The sequence below is a fragment of the Colossoma macropomum genome, unplaced genomic scaffold (assembly GCF_904425465.1).
Source record: "Colossoma macropomum unplaced genomic scaffold, Colossoma_macropomum, whole genome shotgun sequence".
In the NCBI taxonomy this organism is placed as follows: Eukaryota; Metazoa; Chordata; class Actinopteri; order Characiformes; family Serrasalmidae; genus Colossoma; species Colossoma macropomum.
This window is the reverse complement of record NW_023494784.1, coordinates 30367660-30381695: the sequence shown is the minus strand read 5'-3', so window position 1 is coordinate 30381695 and position 14036 is coordinate 30367660. Positions and strand designations below refer to the sequence as shown.

Here is a 14036-nt window from a genome sequence, read left to right as displayed (position 1 = left end):
ATGATTGTTAGTTTGTCCATATACTTTTGAGCCCCTAAAAATGAGGGGCCAGTGTTTGAAAATGGGTGTAATTCCTACACCGTTTCCGCAATTTGGATGTAAATACTCTAAAATGAAATGAAATGAAATGATATTGAAGTCACTTTGAGCTCACATTCATTATTTAATTTCAACTCCGATATACTGTGGTAGACAGCTAAAATAATAATGATTTTGTTGATGTCCAAATATTTATTGGCCTGGCTGTATCTAGGACAGTTTTCATTTGCAACAAAGCTTATGGGTAAGGAGCTCTAGGCTAAAGCAGTCACTGAGTTTGAGATACTTCAGCTTCAGCTCAAGTGGAAATCTCTGTCGTGTTGAGATATTGACAGAATGGAATGTCCTCAGTGTCTGTGTCTGAGTCTCACTGTCTGCAAGAAAAAGGATACCATCAACTTTGCTGCTACTCAGTGAATCACTTTTAATCAGTACATTCCGATTTTTCAGAGAGTTCGAGAAAAAAGGGCACTGGACTTGACATGAAAGCTTCCGTGTGTGAAAAATCACACCTGTTTTAGCAACTGTAAAAATCAATGATGTGTGAAAAGACCTAATGAAAGCTAGACATTTAGCTAAAATGAGGAAAGAAAAACACAAATTCTGATGGCATTTTTTGTCCTGTTTATTTTTCCAGTGTGATAGTCACTTATGCTCACAGGGTGAATCACTGACGCAGGATTGCCAGCTCTCACGGTTTTGGTGTGAATCTCACGATTTTGGGTCTTTCTCATGCTCTTATGCTGCACTCAGAACAAACTTGCAGTCTGACCATTTTATGATTTTTTGCATGGTGACATCTGATTGGTTCATATTGTAGTCTATTGAGAGGACATCGGCTGTATCTTCCGCAGCTTTTTTATGTCACTAGCACAGCGTCTCTCTCTCTCTCTCTTTCTAAAAGATCACTCTGATACCCATGAGTGTAACACGTGTTGAATTCCTTAGCTACTAATTTGTATGGCTTTAAATTCCTGTTTGTATTGATTTCATATCCTCATCATCTGCTCCCAACTCTATTAGGGTAGTTACTCAAAAAGGCAATCCATTAAAAATTATGGATTACTTCTCTGAAAATATAGTGGGATTACTTTGCTTAATACTTCCTGTGGAAAAAGTAATCTCAGTACTTATTGCTTTATCTCTACCAACTGGAAAGTACAAGGGGAAATTCAAGGGAAAATAAAACACAATCGCAGTAAACACCATTTAACTGTCCCTGAACAAGACAGACAGGTATACTTGATTAAAATTATTCTAAAATTATTATTAGGCTTATGGTGTTTGCAACCTGGAAACTAGCCTGTAGAAACAGTTCAAAAACAGCTGTCTCAAAATATGTTTTGATCAAACTCAGCTTTCAGCCCACCTATACTAAGTATTTAGGCATTTCTTATAGGCTTTGTTTGGGTATCTTAAGCTACGCTGGAGCAACAGTGTGAACCAGCTGTTGTCCATGAGGCCTGGTTGAATAACTATGGGTCTACCTGCTAAGGACTAGGAGCTGTGGTTCAAATCAGTGTTTTAAGCAGTGTAACAGTGAATATGCACTTGTGCATGCAAAATTAAAAATCTCACTCCAGTCTCACTCCAGTCACCTGAAAATCTCACTCCAGTCTCACTCCAGCCACCTGAAAGTCTCACTTCACCAAAGTTGGCAACCCTGCTGATGTAAGTGTAAATAAAGTAAACCCAATTAAATCGTGGAACACACACACACACACACACATCATCTAAACCGCTTATCCTTCTGGGTCGCAGGGGGTGCTGGAGCCTATCCCAGCTGTCATTGGACGGAAAGCAGGTCACCAGTCCATTGCAGGGCAGGCGTGTAATGCACTCATGCATACAAAAATAGAAAAAAAACCCCACTAAATTCTGCTCATTGATATTTACTGCTAAGTCAATAACATGTGCCTTCCCTACACATAATCATTGCTTACTTTGTCATATAAAACAGCTACCCCTGTATAACAGGGAACTGCAGGATGCATTTTGTGTGTTATCCCTGCAAAGTCCAGAAGGTAATACACATTATGAATGGTTTATTTGAAATTTGTTTTTGAGTCCAGTGTCCTTTTTTCTGATGCTTTCAAAGCATCTACCTGACCATTTGCTAATGTAATCAGTGATTTGGAATCTGGTGTATGCCAGTACTCTCAGTGCTGCTCCTTTAGTAGAGCTGACCTGGTTTTGAATTGGGTTTTAGTCAGTGTTTTTATGATTAAAAGAGGCAGCGGAGCCCCTATAAACCTCACCTTACTCATTTTGATGTGGCTCCCCTTGGAGGCAGAATCTCTGCAGACGCAGAGTATGGTTGGCAGGCAGCAGCTAAATGACTGTGGTCATAGCATAAAATAGATCACATCATAACACCTCAGTAAGTGAATCACATTGAGTGGCCATGCTGCAGGGAGAGGAGAACAGGGTTGTTTTGGGGAAGAAAACACTTGTGAAACACACTCAGCTCTTTGATGACTCCACCTGTTTACTTGTTTAGATGTCTCACTTTGTGTCTCTGTACCTAGATTATTTCATTCTGGAGAATAACTCACTTCTCAAAGCTGCTCTGAGGTACAAGAGGATCCAGCTTACTGAATATAAATCCCTGCAGACTGACCGCTTTGGTAAATAATCATTTTACATATTGTTACTGTAGGAACAAAACCTTTATTCTTAACTTTTAATGTGAGTTGATGTAATAAGGTTTTATTCCAAGTGCAGGAGAGCATGACTCAACATAACACAGTGTGTTTTTGATGTTTCTGTAAACTTACAAAAATAGTTCTGAATGTATATGAAGGGTTATGGACAAGTGAAAATAAATGTGTTCTCAACACACTTCTGAATGTTTTAATGCACAATTAGTGTTTATTTACTGAAAGTAACTGATTGGTGAAAAATGAAAAATTAAATGCAACCTGTGCAAAAGTTTTATATTTTATCTTTTATTTTTTCTAATATTTTTTCCCATAACGTACTTTCACTGTTTACATATATATTTGTGTGTGTGTGTGTATATATATATATATATATATGTATATACGTACTGAGCACTTTATTAGGAACACTATACTAATACTGGGTAGGGCCTCCCTTTGCCCTTTGGTCTCAAAACAGCCACAATTCTTCTTGATATAGATTCTATAACATTAGATTGATCCTTTGAGATTTTGGTCCATGTTGTCATGATTGCATCACACAAATCTTGAAGATTTTTCAGGTGTTCTTTCATGCTATGAATCTCCCATTGTACCACAGAGGGTCCAGGGTCCATAAATTCATGCTGGCACCAAATTCTGACTATCTGTGACCAGAGATTCATCAGACCAGACTATGTTTTTCCAGTCTTCAACTGTCCACCTTTGATGAGCATGTGCCCACTGCAGCCTCAGCTTTCTGCTCTTGGCAGACAGAAGTAAAACCTGACATAGTCTTCCGCTGTTGTAGCCCATCCGCCTTAACATTCAATATGCTGTGCATTCTGAGATGTTTTCTGCTCACGACAATTGTACAGAGTGGTTTTCTGAGTTACTGTAGCCTATTTGTCCATTCGAAACAGTCTGTCCATTCTCTGTTGACCTTTCTCATCAAGAAGGCATTTCCATCTGCAGAACTGCCGCTCACTGGATGTTTTTTCTTTATTGCACCATTCTGAGTAAACTTTCCTCTGTGTGGAAATCCCAGGAGATCAGTAGTTATAGAAATACTCAAACCATCCTGTCTGCCATTGACAGTCGTGCCAGCCAGTTGTGTGGCAGCAGTGCATACAAACATACATCATCTAAACCGCTTATCCTTCTGGGTCGCGGTGGGGTGCTGGAGCCTATCCCAGCTGTCATTGGGCGGAAGGCAGGATACACCCTGGACAGGTCGCCAGTCCATCGCAGGGCGGCAGCAGTGCAGTGCATAAAATTATGCAGATACAGGTGTACAGCTTCAGGTAATGTTCACATCAACCATCACATTTTCCCCATTCTGATTGTTGATGTTATCTGAAGCCACTGACGAGTATCTGCATGATTTTCTGCACTGCACTGCTGCCACACAATTGGCTGATTAGATAATTGCATGAATGACTAGGTGTACAGGTGTTCCTGATAAAGTGCTCAGTGTATATATGTGAGCTGCATGGTCTTGATATGACTCTTTACTTACTCATGAACAGATATCCTCAAATTGTATATCTATCTGACACTGTTAAATAATCCATATGATGCTTTTGTTATGAAATGTAAATGTTGACAGAGTTATTTCATGAAACGTTGTAGGTCTTCTAAGGCTATTGTGAACTTAATGATGCTCAGAACATTTTGTTCAATCTGTAGACCTCCCTCTGAAGATTGCTCTCCCGCCTGACTTCTCCGACTCACGCCAATATGGACTGCTGCTTATGATGTAAGCACTGTGCTGCTGTAAGAGCAAGTTTGATCAGAAGCTATCAGCGTCCTCTCTGCTTAGCCGTCTTTAACTACACATGCAATTGCCAGACCTCTGCCCTCCTCAAATTATATGTGGAGACAATGAACACTGGAAGGGTTAATGAACACCATTGTACTTTCAGAACAGCAGAGGACAGGAGAGTAGAAAGAAGGAGAGAAGACAAGAGCAGAGAAGAGCAGAGGAGGGCACATGAGGCTTGAGGGGAAGAGGAGAGTATAGTTGAGGGGAGGGAAAGGAACAACTGACGCATCTCATAATGATCATCGCTCTGCTGCGTGTTTACATTAAGAGCTATTGTGATGAGTGAGGAATGCAGCTGCAGGTAATTTTCCATTTAGAGATGAACATGCTCTTGCAGGAAAGGATCTGCTGTATACATTAGTATTAGTACACCGAGAAAGAGGATATTTATCCACTTATCCTGATTGTGTTAAACACTGTAATCACAGTGCTGAAAGATGGTAAACTCTTAATGTGCTCCTCAAAGTCTGCTGTGGATTTTAATTTGTTTGCCTTCCTGAAAACAGCACAAAGCTTCCCTTAGGTGCTAATTAACTTGGCAAAATTGCTTTTATCTTTACCAGTATGTTTTTTATGCTTTTGACACCTGCTGTGACTTTAGGGTTCACACCTTAAGACAAAATTGCTGACATCAAACGTCTAAGCTGCCATCTGTTCACAAAAAGCATTTAAGCTGCATTCAGCTCTCTGCCGTTTGGAATCAGCCTGAAAAACAAGAAGCCCTGTGGTTTTTTCAGTAGCGTCTCGCCCAGGCCGTGCCATCTGGGGCAGCTATGATGAGAAGAGAGTCCAGTGCTTTGCCAAAAATATAGCATCTCCTAGACTTGTGTTTTAAAAGTGTCTCAGGTTAATTAAGACATCATTGATCAATTGCCGGCTGCTCAGTCAGGTCACTGTGGACTAAAGGGGATGCTGCAAATGTCAGCAGGTAGTTTTAGTTCAGCCCCTGATTTTAACCCATCCATCTTAAAATGCGAGTAGCCCATTCTGCATAATGAAGCAGGTTAGAATTGATTTCTGTTTTTTGCAGCTAAAGCTTGTCAATGCATAGTACAGCCTGACCGATGTAAACATTTTGTGGCTGAAACTGATACTGATTGTAAGAAACTAAAAATTAATATTGAGCGATATAATTGTGCATTTATATCATCACTGCCCAACAAGAATCAAATATCTCCATTGTAAAGAGATTTCATTCCAAGCAATTTGGAGCATTTCGGTTGGTCCATTCATCATGAAATTGTCACAAAACATAAAGGGCAGCTGTTGTGCTTAAATGATACAGAAAAAAATATATAGATGCATATACTCAATTGTCTCACATCCTAAATTCAAATTCAAATAAGCAGCAAAACCTGGAACCTATAGCAAAAATTCAGTCTTAAATAATATAAATATCGCAGCATAATTCTTTGTGGTTTTGGTTTCTAACTCATTAAGGTAATTACCTCTTATTTTTCTTATTTTGTATTATTTCTTTGTTCTTGGTAGGTTTAGATACATGTAATGTTTTCATTATTGAAACTAGTATATAATTTAAATTAGTAGATAATTGATGGTGTTTTTGTTTTCAGATTTTCCAGTTCAGCCTCTGTTGCTGTCATATAGTTAAACAGGATATTCCTCAGAGGTAGTGATGCTCATTCCGAATCATTTGAAATGGTTGAGCAAAATAAATCAACTAATTCAGTTTCAACACTCGTTTCTGCACTTGGCTTGACGTTGGGAATGTCTGTATGTTCAGTGTGAACTGACAGCTCAGTTGAGAGCAAAATACGTTCAGTTTTACTCCTGAACATTACATACATGTCTGTGCATAGAATAGAGCCCCTCTTTATGATTGTTGTATGAATGTATATAAATGAAAAGAAGATATAAATAAAATATCTAAGATAGAAGTAAAAATAGTTTATTCTGCTAAGCTTAGTATATTTATTCACATCATTCAACTGCTGCTGAAACTCTGTCCTAAAGACCAAAAAAAGTCTTTCTCTCTCTCTCTGAAATACTTCCCCAATTAGTATTGACAAAGAAACATAAAACTTTTTTTAAAGCTGGCAGTAAATTTTCTCGCTTTGTCAAGTTATACACAAGAATAACACGTGTTATCATGATTATAATTATAGAATTGCAGAAGCAGAAGAGGCAGAAACAATACTGATTGGTGCAAACTGAATATAATACGTGATAACAATGTGCTTTGAATTGTTATGAAACCTCTGGTTCAGACACAAGCATTCCAAAAAAATCTAAACTTTCAAGATTGTCTCACTCGTTCCTACCATCACCATCCAGAGGCACACCAGTCTAAAGTTTTTCACTTTTGTCGAGAAGTTCAATTCCCTCGAACAAGAAATATCAGATATATTTGCCAATACTGATAAAACCACCAGTCACCAATATTATTCGGATGGGCTCTATTAGGCTATTAGAAATAGTTTTGTGCCTATGTGGTACACCATTTAGTTAACACTAATGATAGCAATTCTAGCTGTTATTATTTGAGTGATAGCAGATACTCACAACGATATGCAGATGCTCATAACTTTGTCATCAGAATTTATATTAAGTTCAGGCCTGTTTCAGCCACTGACTGTGAAATGATGTACAAGCCTTGTTAATTAGTTTTTGCATGGTTAATAATGCAGAAGTTATTTATAAATGGATAAAAAGTATCCAAAATACAGAACGTTTTTCTTGATACTTGAGACATCCTTGCTTCTTGTTCTTTGTGTTGTAGAGACAGTGGCCCTGGTGGTCAGCAGGTGGATGACCGATACTCAGTAGATTGGGACTCTGTGCTGGTCAGCTCTGATAACATCATTGTGGCTCGTCTGGACGGCAGGGGCAGTGGATTCCAGGGTCAAAAGGTTCTACAGGAGGTGCACAAACGTCTGGGAGTGGTGGAGGTCCAGGACCAACTCGCTGCTTTGGAGTAAGAGAGACTTTGCTGTTCATTGTTCATTTTTATTTATCTCATTATTGACAGATTTTCAGATTGTATTCTGTTCTTTAAAGCCAAAAGAGTTAATCATGTGTCATTTGTTAATCATCTGTCAACTGCTAACATGTGACAAACTTTGATTTCAGATACCTGCTGAAATTTCCATACATAGATCAGACCAGGATAGGAGTGTTTGGCCGGGTAAGACCATATTTTTCTTGCTGTTAAATGAATGTGGTGGTGCTCCTCTTTTTAGTAGATGGATGCAAGCAAGAAAGCCTGGGTTAGGTGCAATTTGATAAATTATAAATACATTATTATAAAAGAATGCCTGCAGTAACCAAATGCATAAAAGTGTAAATCTGAGCCATCATGACATAAATGGTTGCAACTTTTATAAAGAGCGTATCAGTTTGATAGACTTGTACTAGCTAAGTTTTTTCTGCCAGACTGCATTTACCTGACTTTTCACTAGTCTGATTTTTGCTTATCTTAAAGGGATACTCAGCCCACCTCCTATGCTAACTGGCTAATCAGGGAGCCATTTGTTTTTTTTAGTTTATTAGCCCCAACATCATTGCCTACTGTCAGTTGTCAGGTTTTCTTCATCACTGTAGGGGGGATTTGCAATGGTATGATGTATTTGCATAATTCAAGCTGGGAACTGTAGTGAAAACTGTCACACTTATGAGGCTGAGGGATGCAATTCTGCACTACAGAATATCACAGAACATGAAAATGACATTAAATGTTAGTTTTAAGAAAGAATAACTCTTTAGTTGGTAGCTAGCTAACTTGCTTTTGCAGTAGACTCCTAGGGAAGCTGACAGCTTCTCTGGGTTAACTCACCCTGCTGGATGCTGCTTTTTCACTATCCTGCGAGTTGTGTAATAATGCGTCAACCATTTAATTTTTTGGTTACTCTCCAACTACAAACACGAAACACCCCTTCTAACAGTGTGTAAAGATAAACGCTAGCTAGCTGTAGCCAGTTTTCTCAGTTCTGGGATGTGATTATGTGTCAGTCCCATTTTGATCTTGAAAATGTGCTACATGATTCCATGGAAACAGACCATTTAGCTTACACACATTAGTGGAAAGAGAGTAGGAGATGCTAACTGCTGCCTGTGCTTTTAAATAGCAAATTGATGGAAGGTGGCCAGATATTGCTCTTCAGATATTTATCCAATATAAAATGTTTCTGTTTTATGAATAATATTACTATATTCTACAGGCAGCATAGTTGATGTTGGATGTGTGTCATCCATGAAACCCACTGAAGCTCTGCTACAGACTAAACTGTTATCTAAGTGTGACCTGGATTAGAATTCCCAGTATCATGGACTATCAAGTACACATTCTGTTTATTTTGTAATAATGTTGTTTTGTCTGTGTGTGTTTGTGTGTGCGTTGTCTGCAGGGTTATGGAGGATATGTAACACTCCTGCTGGTGAAATCTACTGAAAGTTTGTTTAAATGTGCTGTGGCCATGTCACCAGTGACTGACTGGACTTTACATGGTAAAGCATGCTCACCTAACCCCCAACCCTAGCCTTAAACCAAAGCCTGATGTTCAAACTAATCTCCAACTCTGACCAAAACATAAACCTGACTCCAAGCCCTGAGCCATGACACATTTCTTATCTTGTTACTTACCCCAACAGCTTGTACTTGACTGTACTTGCAAGAAAACAGGAACAGCCTGCACTACTATTCCGTTAACCCTCCTGTTAAGTTTTCTCTCTTTCTCACTGTCTCTCTTTCATTCATTCTCTCTCTCTCTCTCTCTCTCTCTCTCTCTCTCTCTCTCTCTCTCTCTCTCTCTCTCTCTCTCTCTCTCTCTCTCTCTCTCTCTCTCTCTCTAGCCTCAGCATTCTCAGAGCGCTACCTGGGAACTCCTTTACAGGATGATAGCAGATATCAGGTGGGTTTGTAGCTCTCTGGTCTCAAGCCAGCAGCTTTCCTTTTCTTATTTGTCACAGGCGAAAAATATGCCTGTGCCAAGGCTGAGTGGTGAAGTAATAAAGTGTTTTTGACACAGTACTGTGCCCTAAAGTACTATAAATCTGATATAAAGTTTTTAAGCTGTTCTAAAATACCTGTCTATTCTCCAGTCCTCCAGTGTGCTACAGAATGTCAAGGGCTTTAAAGACCAGACTCTGATGCTCGTACATGGAACTGCAGATGGTGAGAGAGAGAAAGAGAGAGGCAAAAAAAGAATGAATGAAAGAGTGATAGAGAGAAAAACTGAGTTGGAAAGATCTAAATAAACCAGTGCAATTTTGACTCATTTTTTCTCTCCCTCGTGTTTTTTTTCTTCAAGCAAACATTCACTTCCAGCACTCAGCCGAGCTCATCAAGAGCCTGGTGAAGGTGGGAGCCAACTACACAATGCAGGTACTGCAAGTACACCAGTTGTAAACCAAATCATACAACACCACCCTGAAGTTATAAGTATTAAAAATGAGCAAAAGAGCATGTAGAAGCTGACAGAGTATCACAGCTAATACTGCAACACAGCAATCGGTTACTAAAACTACACCATACCTAAATAATGCAGGCCTAAAAGTAAAAATGCCCTATTAACACTGGCTATAAAGATTGCTCCCAAATATCATGGTTTTGGTTAGCTCAATCTACAGCACTGTTTGACTTGGATTAGTTTGACCAAGGGAGGTAATGTAATTAAAGTGATCACTGATTAGATCTGTGATTTTAATACAGTACGAATCTGCTATCACTGCAGGTTTTAGAAGCTGACTATAATAATTACAGAGTGAATAGTCCTCTATAATTCTCCTGACCCAGAGCTCTCTCTTGTAATAAATTAGTGTTATTCTGCCCCAGGTTGTGGATTCAGATCAGATTATCTGAAATAGCCATGGCACTTAATGGCCTCATTATCATGTGTCCAAAGGAAGGTCCACACCTTTGGTGTTGCTTCTACACTCCAAAAATATATAGTTTGCATTATGGGTCAAGGAAGGGGATTATGGGTTGTTGTGATTGACCCGTCTCTCCCACATCACTCAGAGTGATGCTAACCAACATGGGTGTCTGTTAGCTGACATAACAGAATTGGAAGCTAGCATTCTCCTCCAAACACGCTGAGCTGTCCAGTGATGTTGCATAAAACGGCATTTAGACGCAGTAAATGACTTCACGTGTCTCTGAGTTGATTTACATTATAAACATATCTTTACTTAAAATATTGACAGCAAATTGTAATTTTTAGTGTTATGCATTGTAGAGTCTTTGGAGATCTGCACAGAAATGGGGATAGCAGTGACACCATGGATTTCTGTGGTAATCCTCGGGAATGTGGACAAAATCATTTATTCCCATGGTGACAATGAGAATAGAGATAATCTTTGCAGTAATTTATTTGGAACAGTAATTAAGTGTCTATTAACACTGCAGGAATGATAATGAAAGGACCAGTTTTTGTGTTTTTACAGCAGCTATACGTCAGCATATCCTGAGTACACATATTTTTTAAAAGGAGAGCTCCAGATGTGGTCAGATGTGCCTGAGGGACACTCAATAGACTGGATGCTGTTTTCTACCCATTTTAAAATCCAAAGACAGTGGTTGGATTTGTCTGTGTTGTAAACCTGACCATCAATACACAAAAAGCAGCATTGCTAAGGAGTTGCTCTATTATCTTATAGCCATTGCTGTGGAATCCCAGGTGGTTGCTAAGGTGTTGTTAGGTTGTTGCTGTGGTAGCCAGGGGGTTGTTAAAGTGTTGCTTGGCCATTCCTATGCTATCCCGCTTAGTTGCTAAGGTATTGCTAGGCCATTGCTGTGGAACCCCAGGCAGTCACATAGGTGTTGGTAGGCCGTTGCTTTGGTATCCCAGGGGATCGCTAACATCTTGCAAGGCCATTGCTATGGTATACCAGGTGGTTGCTAAGGTGTAGTTAGGCCACTGCTATGGGATTCTAGGTGGTTGTGTATATATACTGTATATGTGCTAGGATGTATGTGAGTTTGTATGTAATGTCTATAAGGGACAGTGTGAGAGATGTCCTTTGTGACATCATTGGTGAATTTTTCTCAATGTTACATCAAAACCATACATTCACTCAGGCCCAAAGGCAAAGGACACTATTCCTGTATAGGACCTGTGATCCTGCAAACTGTCATGCTTCTAACTTTAAAACTGCGACCAGTGAAAACAGTCCAAACACATAGAAAAATAAAATGAAGAACAGAAAGTTGACTTTGCCAAGCAAACTTAAATATAGCCCTGTTTGATGTGACCTCACGAAAATACAGTAACAAAAGTTGCTAATGGACACAGCAGTCCACCGTATTGTTATTGTTACTGAGTATGGATGATGTACATTCAGATTCGTGACATTTCAATCTGGGTTATCCTTCCAGAGCACAACTAATTCAGCTCAAACAGTGTTTGTTTACTAATGCTTACTGATGTTTATTCAGTGTTTGCCATTTGTGGTGTAGATTTACCCGGATGAAGGTCACTTCCTGTCAGAGCGGAGTAGGCAACATCTCTCAGCATCTCTCAGCAGCTACTTCAGATCCTGCCTGCAAGAGGAGACCCTGCCACTCAGTGACGAGGAAGAGGAGGAGGAAGAGTAGAGAGGAGAGTGTACCTACAGCAGGACCTTTACATACACACACCCACACACACACACACTTGCACAGACACACCTCTGCCCACACACACTCCCCGGCACTCTTTTGGATCTCACTTTACAGAGGCCTGCGACTCTGAACTGACAGAGAGAAAGATTTTAGACAAAAAGCGAGAGTGTGTAGTGTGTGTGAGTGTGTGTTGTGCAAGTGTGTGTGCTGTGTGTATGTGAGTGCGTGCGTGTTTGAGTGAATGGTTAGGTATGTGTATATATGCATGTGGGTACATGTTTTGGTGTTTAGACTATTTGGATGTATAGGCTGTGTCTGAGAAGCGAGCGAGTGTGTGTATGCTTTTGAGTGTTTGTGTGTACCTGCGACCATGAACAGTGGACGTTTGTCACTGGAAAATGGATTCGGTTGCCAGGACGACGTCAGAATCCTTCACATATCAGAATATCACTGAGATCTTAAGCTGGACGTTTCTTGATCGAGCCAGTCTCAGCACAGACTTTTATGATTGATCCTTGGTTCGGCCAATCAAAGCGCAGACTGTCCTGTCCGCATGGAGCTGCTCCAGTCACACAGCTGCATGTTTTTTTTTTCTTCTGTTCCCCCCGTCTTTGTGCGGTAGATGTCAGGACAAGAGAGCTGCACTTCGTCTGTTACTGCACAAGAAAATGCTCACTGTCTCCATGGCAACCGTTCTCACCAAGAGGAAGTGCAGTTCCCATCAATTAGCCCTAAACCACACGGAGGATGAAGCTGCTGGGTATACTCTCTTTCACACACACACACACACACACACACACACACACACACACACACACACACACACACACACATACATACATCTGTATACAACCTAGACAGGCCCATGTTGGATTCTCAGACTCAGAGGCCCTGTCCACACATAAGACTACGTTAAGCAATTGTTTTCAGTAACCATACATGCACTGTTATTGTGTTAACATATCCAAACTGCAGCTCAGTTTTGTCTCAGTGAAAAGCTTGAAAGGGGAATTCCACTGATTTTTTTTTTAATTTCTGCACAATTCAGTCATGTGAAACAGTGCATTGCAGAGAAACTTACCAACTCAGATTTCTTTACAATAGTGGTGAAAGGTACCAGGTGTCACACCCCTGGTTCTAGTGAAAATAAGTACACATTTGAGTTTAACATATTGAACAAAAATAAAACATAAAATGTGTAAAAAAAGTTATGGCACATGTTGTATGTTTATTTCTAATATATTACATTCAGCAAATAAACAGAAGTTGTGCTCTAAAACTTGCAGAAAATATTCATATTTAAGATCATTTACTGTAACTTCTGTAACTTCTGTTTACTCTATTTTCACTTCACATGTAAGTTGACCAGGGGTGTTAAAATTTTGGCACACAACTATGTAGTTATTTTCTTTAGTATCCAGAAATCCTAGTAAATCCTAGTAAACTAGTAAAATCCTAGTAAATCCTAGTAAACTGGTAAAAAAAAGTAATCCTTTTTTATAGGCAGTTTTTATAGGTAATGATGATGGTAAAATAGTGCTAAATCTATTTCGGGACTATTTTCTCTTTCAGTGCCCTGCAGTGTGCCTCTCGTTCATGAACAGATTTTAAAAATATGTTTTAGGCCAAAATCTTTTCTCAAAACTTTGGTGAAATAATGACTCAGACGTCATGCAGTGTATTCGTAACCATGTAACGACTTTGTGAGGTAGCTGTTAGAGGCATTAACAGGCGCCTACTGCTTCATTACCACTGTGAACCAGTAGTGGTGGCAGTGAAGCACTTGGTAAGTTTCTCTAGAACAGTGTATGTCATAACAAACCACTATAAACGATTTGTTTGCACCTTAATGATTTAATTATGTAGAAATTTTTAAAAATCTATGGAACTTCCCCTTAATTACCCAGTCCTGTCCCAGGAATTAGGAAGTATAATGCAAAAAAAAAAAATAGGCTTCCAGCAAAGCCTGGAAATT

General features: G+C 39.5%; 1 protein-coding gene across 1 annotated transcript in view; it reads left to right on the top strand.

Moving 5' to 3' along the window:
• Nucleotides 1-12848, top strand: part of LOC118806621 (inactive dipeptidyl peptidase 10-like) — a 76424-nt gene extending 63576 nt beyond the window's left edge. Inside the window, exons 18-26 of the mRNA XM_036568113.1 lie at nucleotides 2568-2666; nucleotides 4368-4437; nucleotides 7244-7438; nucleotides 7594-7648; nucleotides 8868-8967; nucleotides 9313-9371; nucleotides 9562-9634; nucleotides 9771-9844; nucleotides 11918-12848. Coding sequence (XP_036424006.1) covers nucleotides 2568-2666; nucleotides 4368-4437; nucleotides 7244-7438; nucleotides 7594-7648; nucleotides 8868-8967; nucleotides 9313-9371; nucleotides 9562-9634; nucleotides 9771-9844; nucleotides 11918-12055 — 863 coding nt within the window. The 3' untranslated portion in view covers nucleotides 12056-12848. The remainder of the gene's footprint in view (nucleotides 1-2567; nucleotides 2667-4367; nucleotides 4438-7243; nucleotides 7439-7593; nucleotides 7649-8867; nucleotides 8968-9312; nucleotides 9372-9561; nucleotides 9635-9770; nucleotides 9845-11917) is intronic.
• The last annotated feature ends 1188 nt before the right edge of the window (nucleotides 12849-14036 follow it).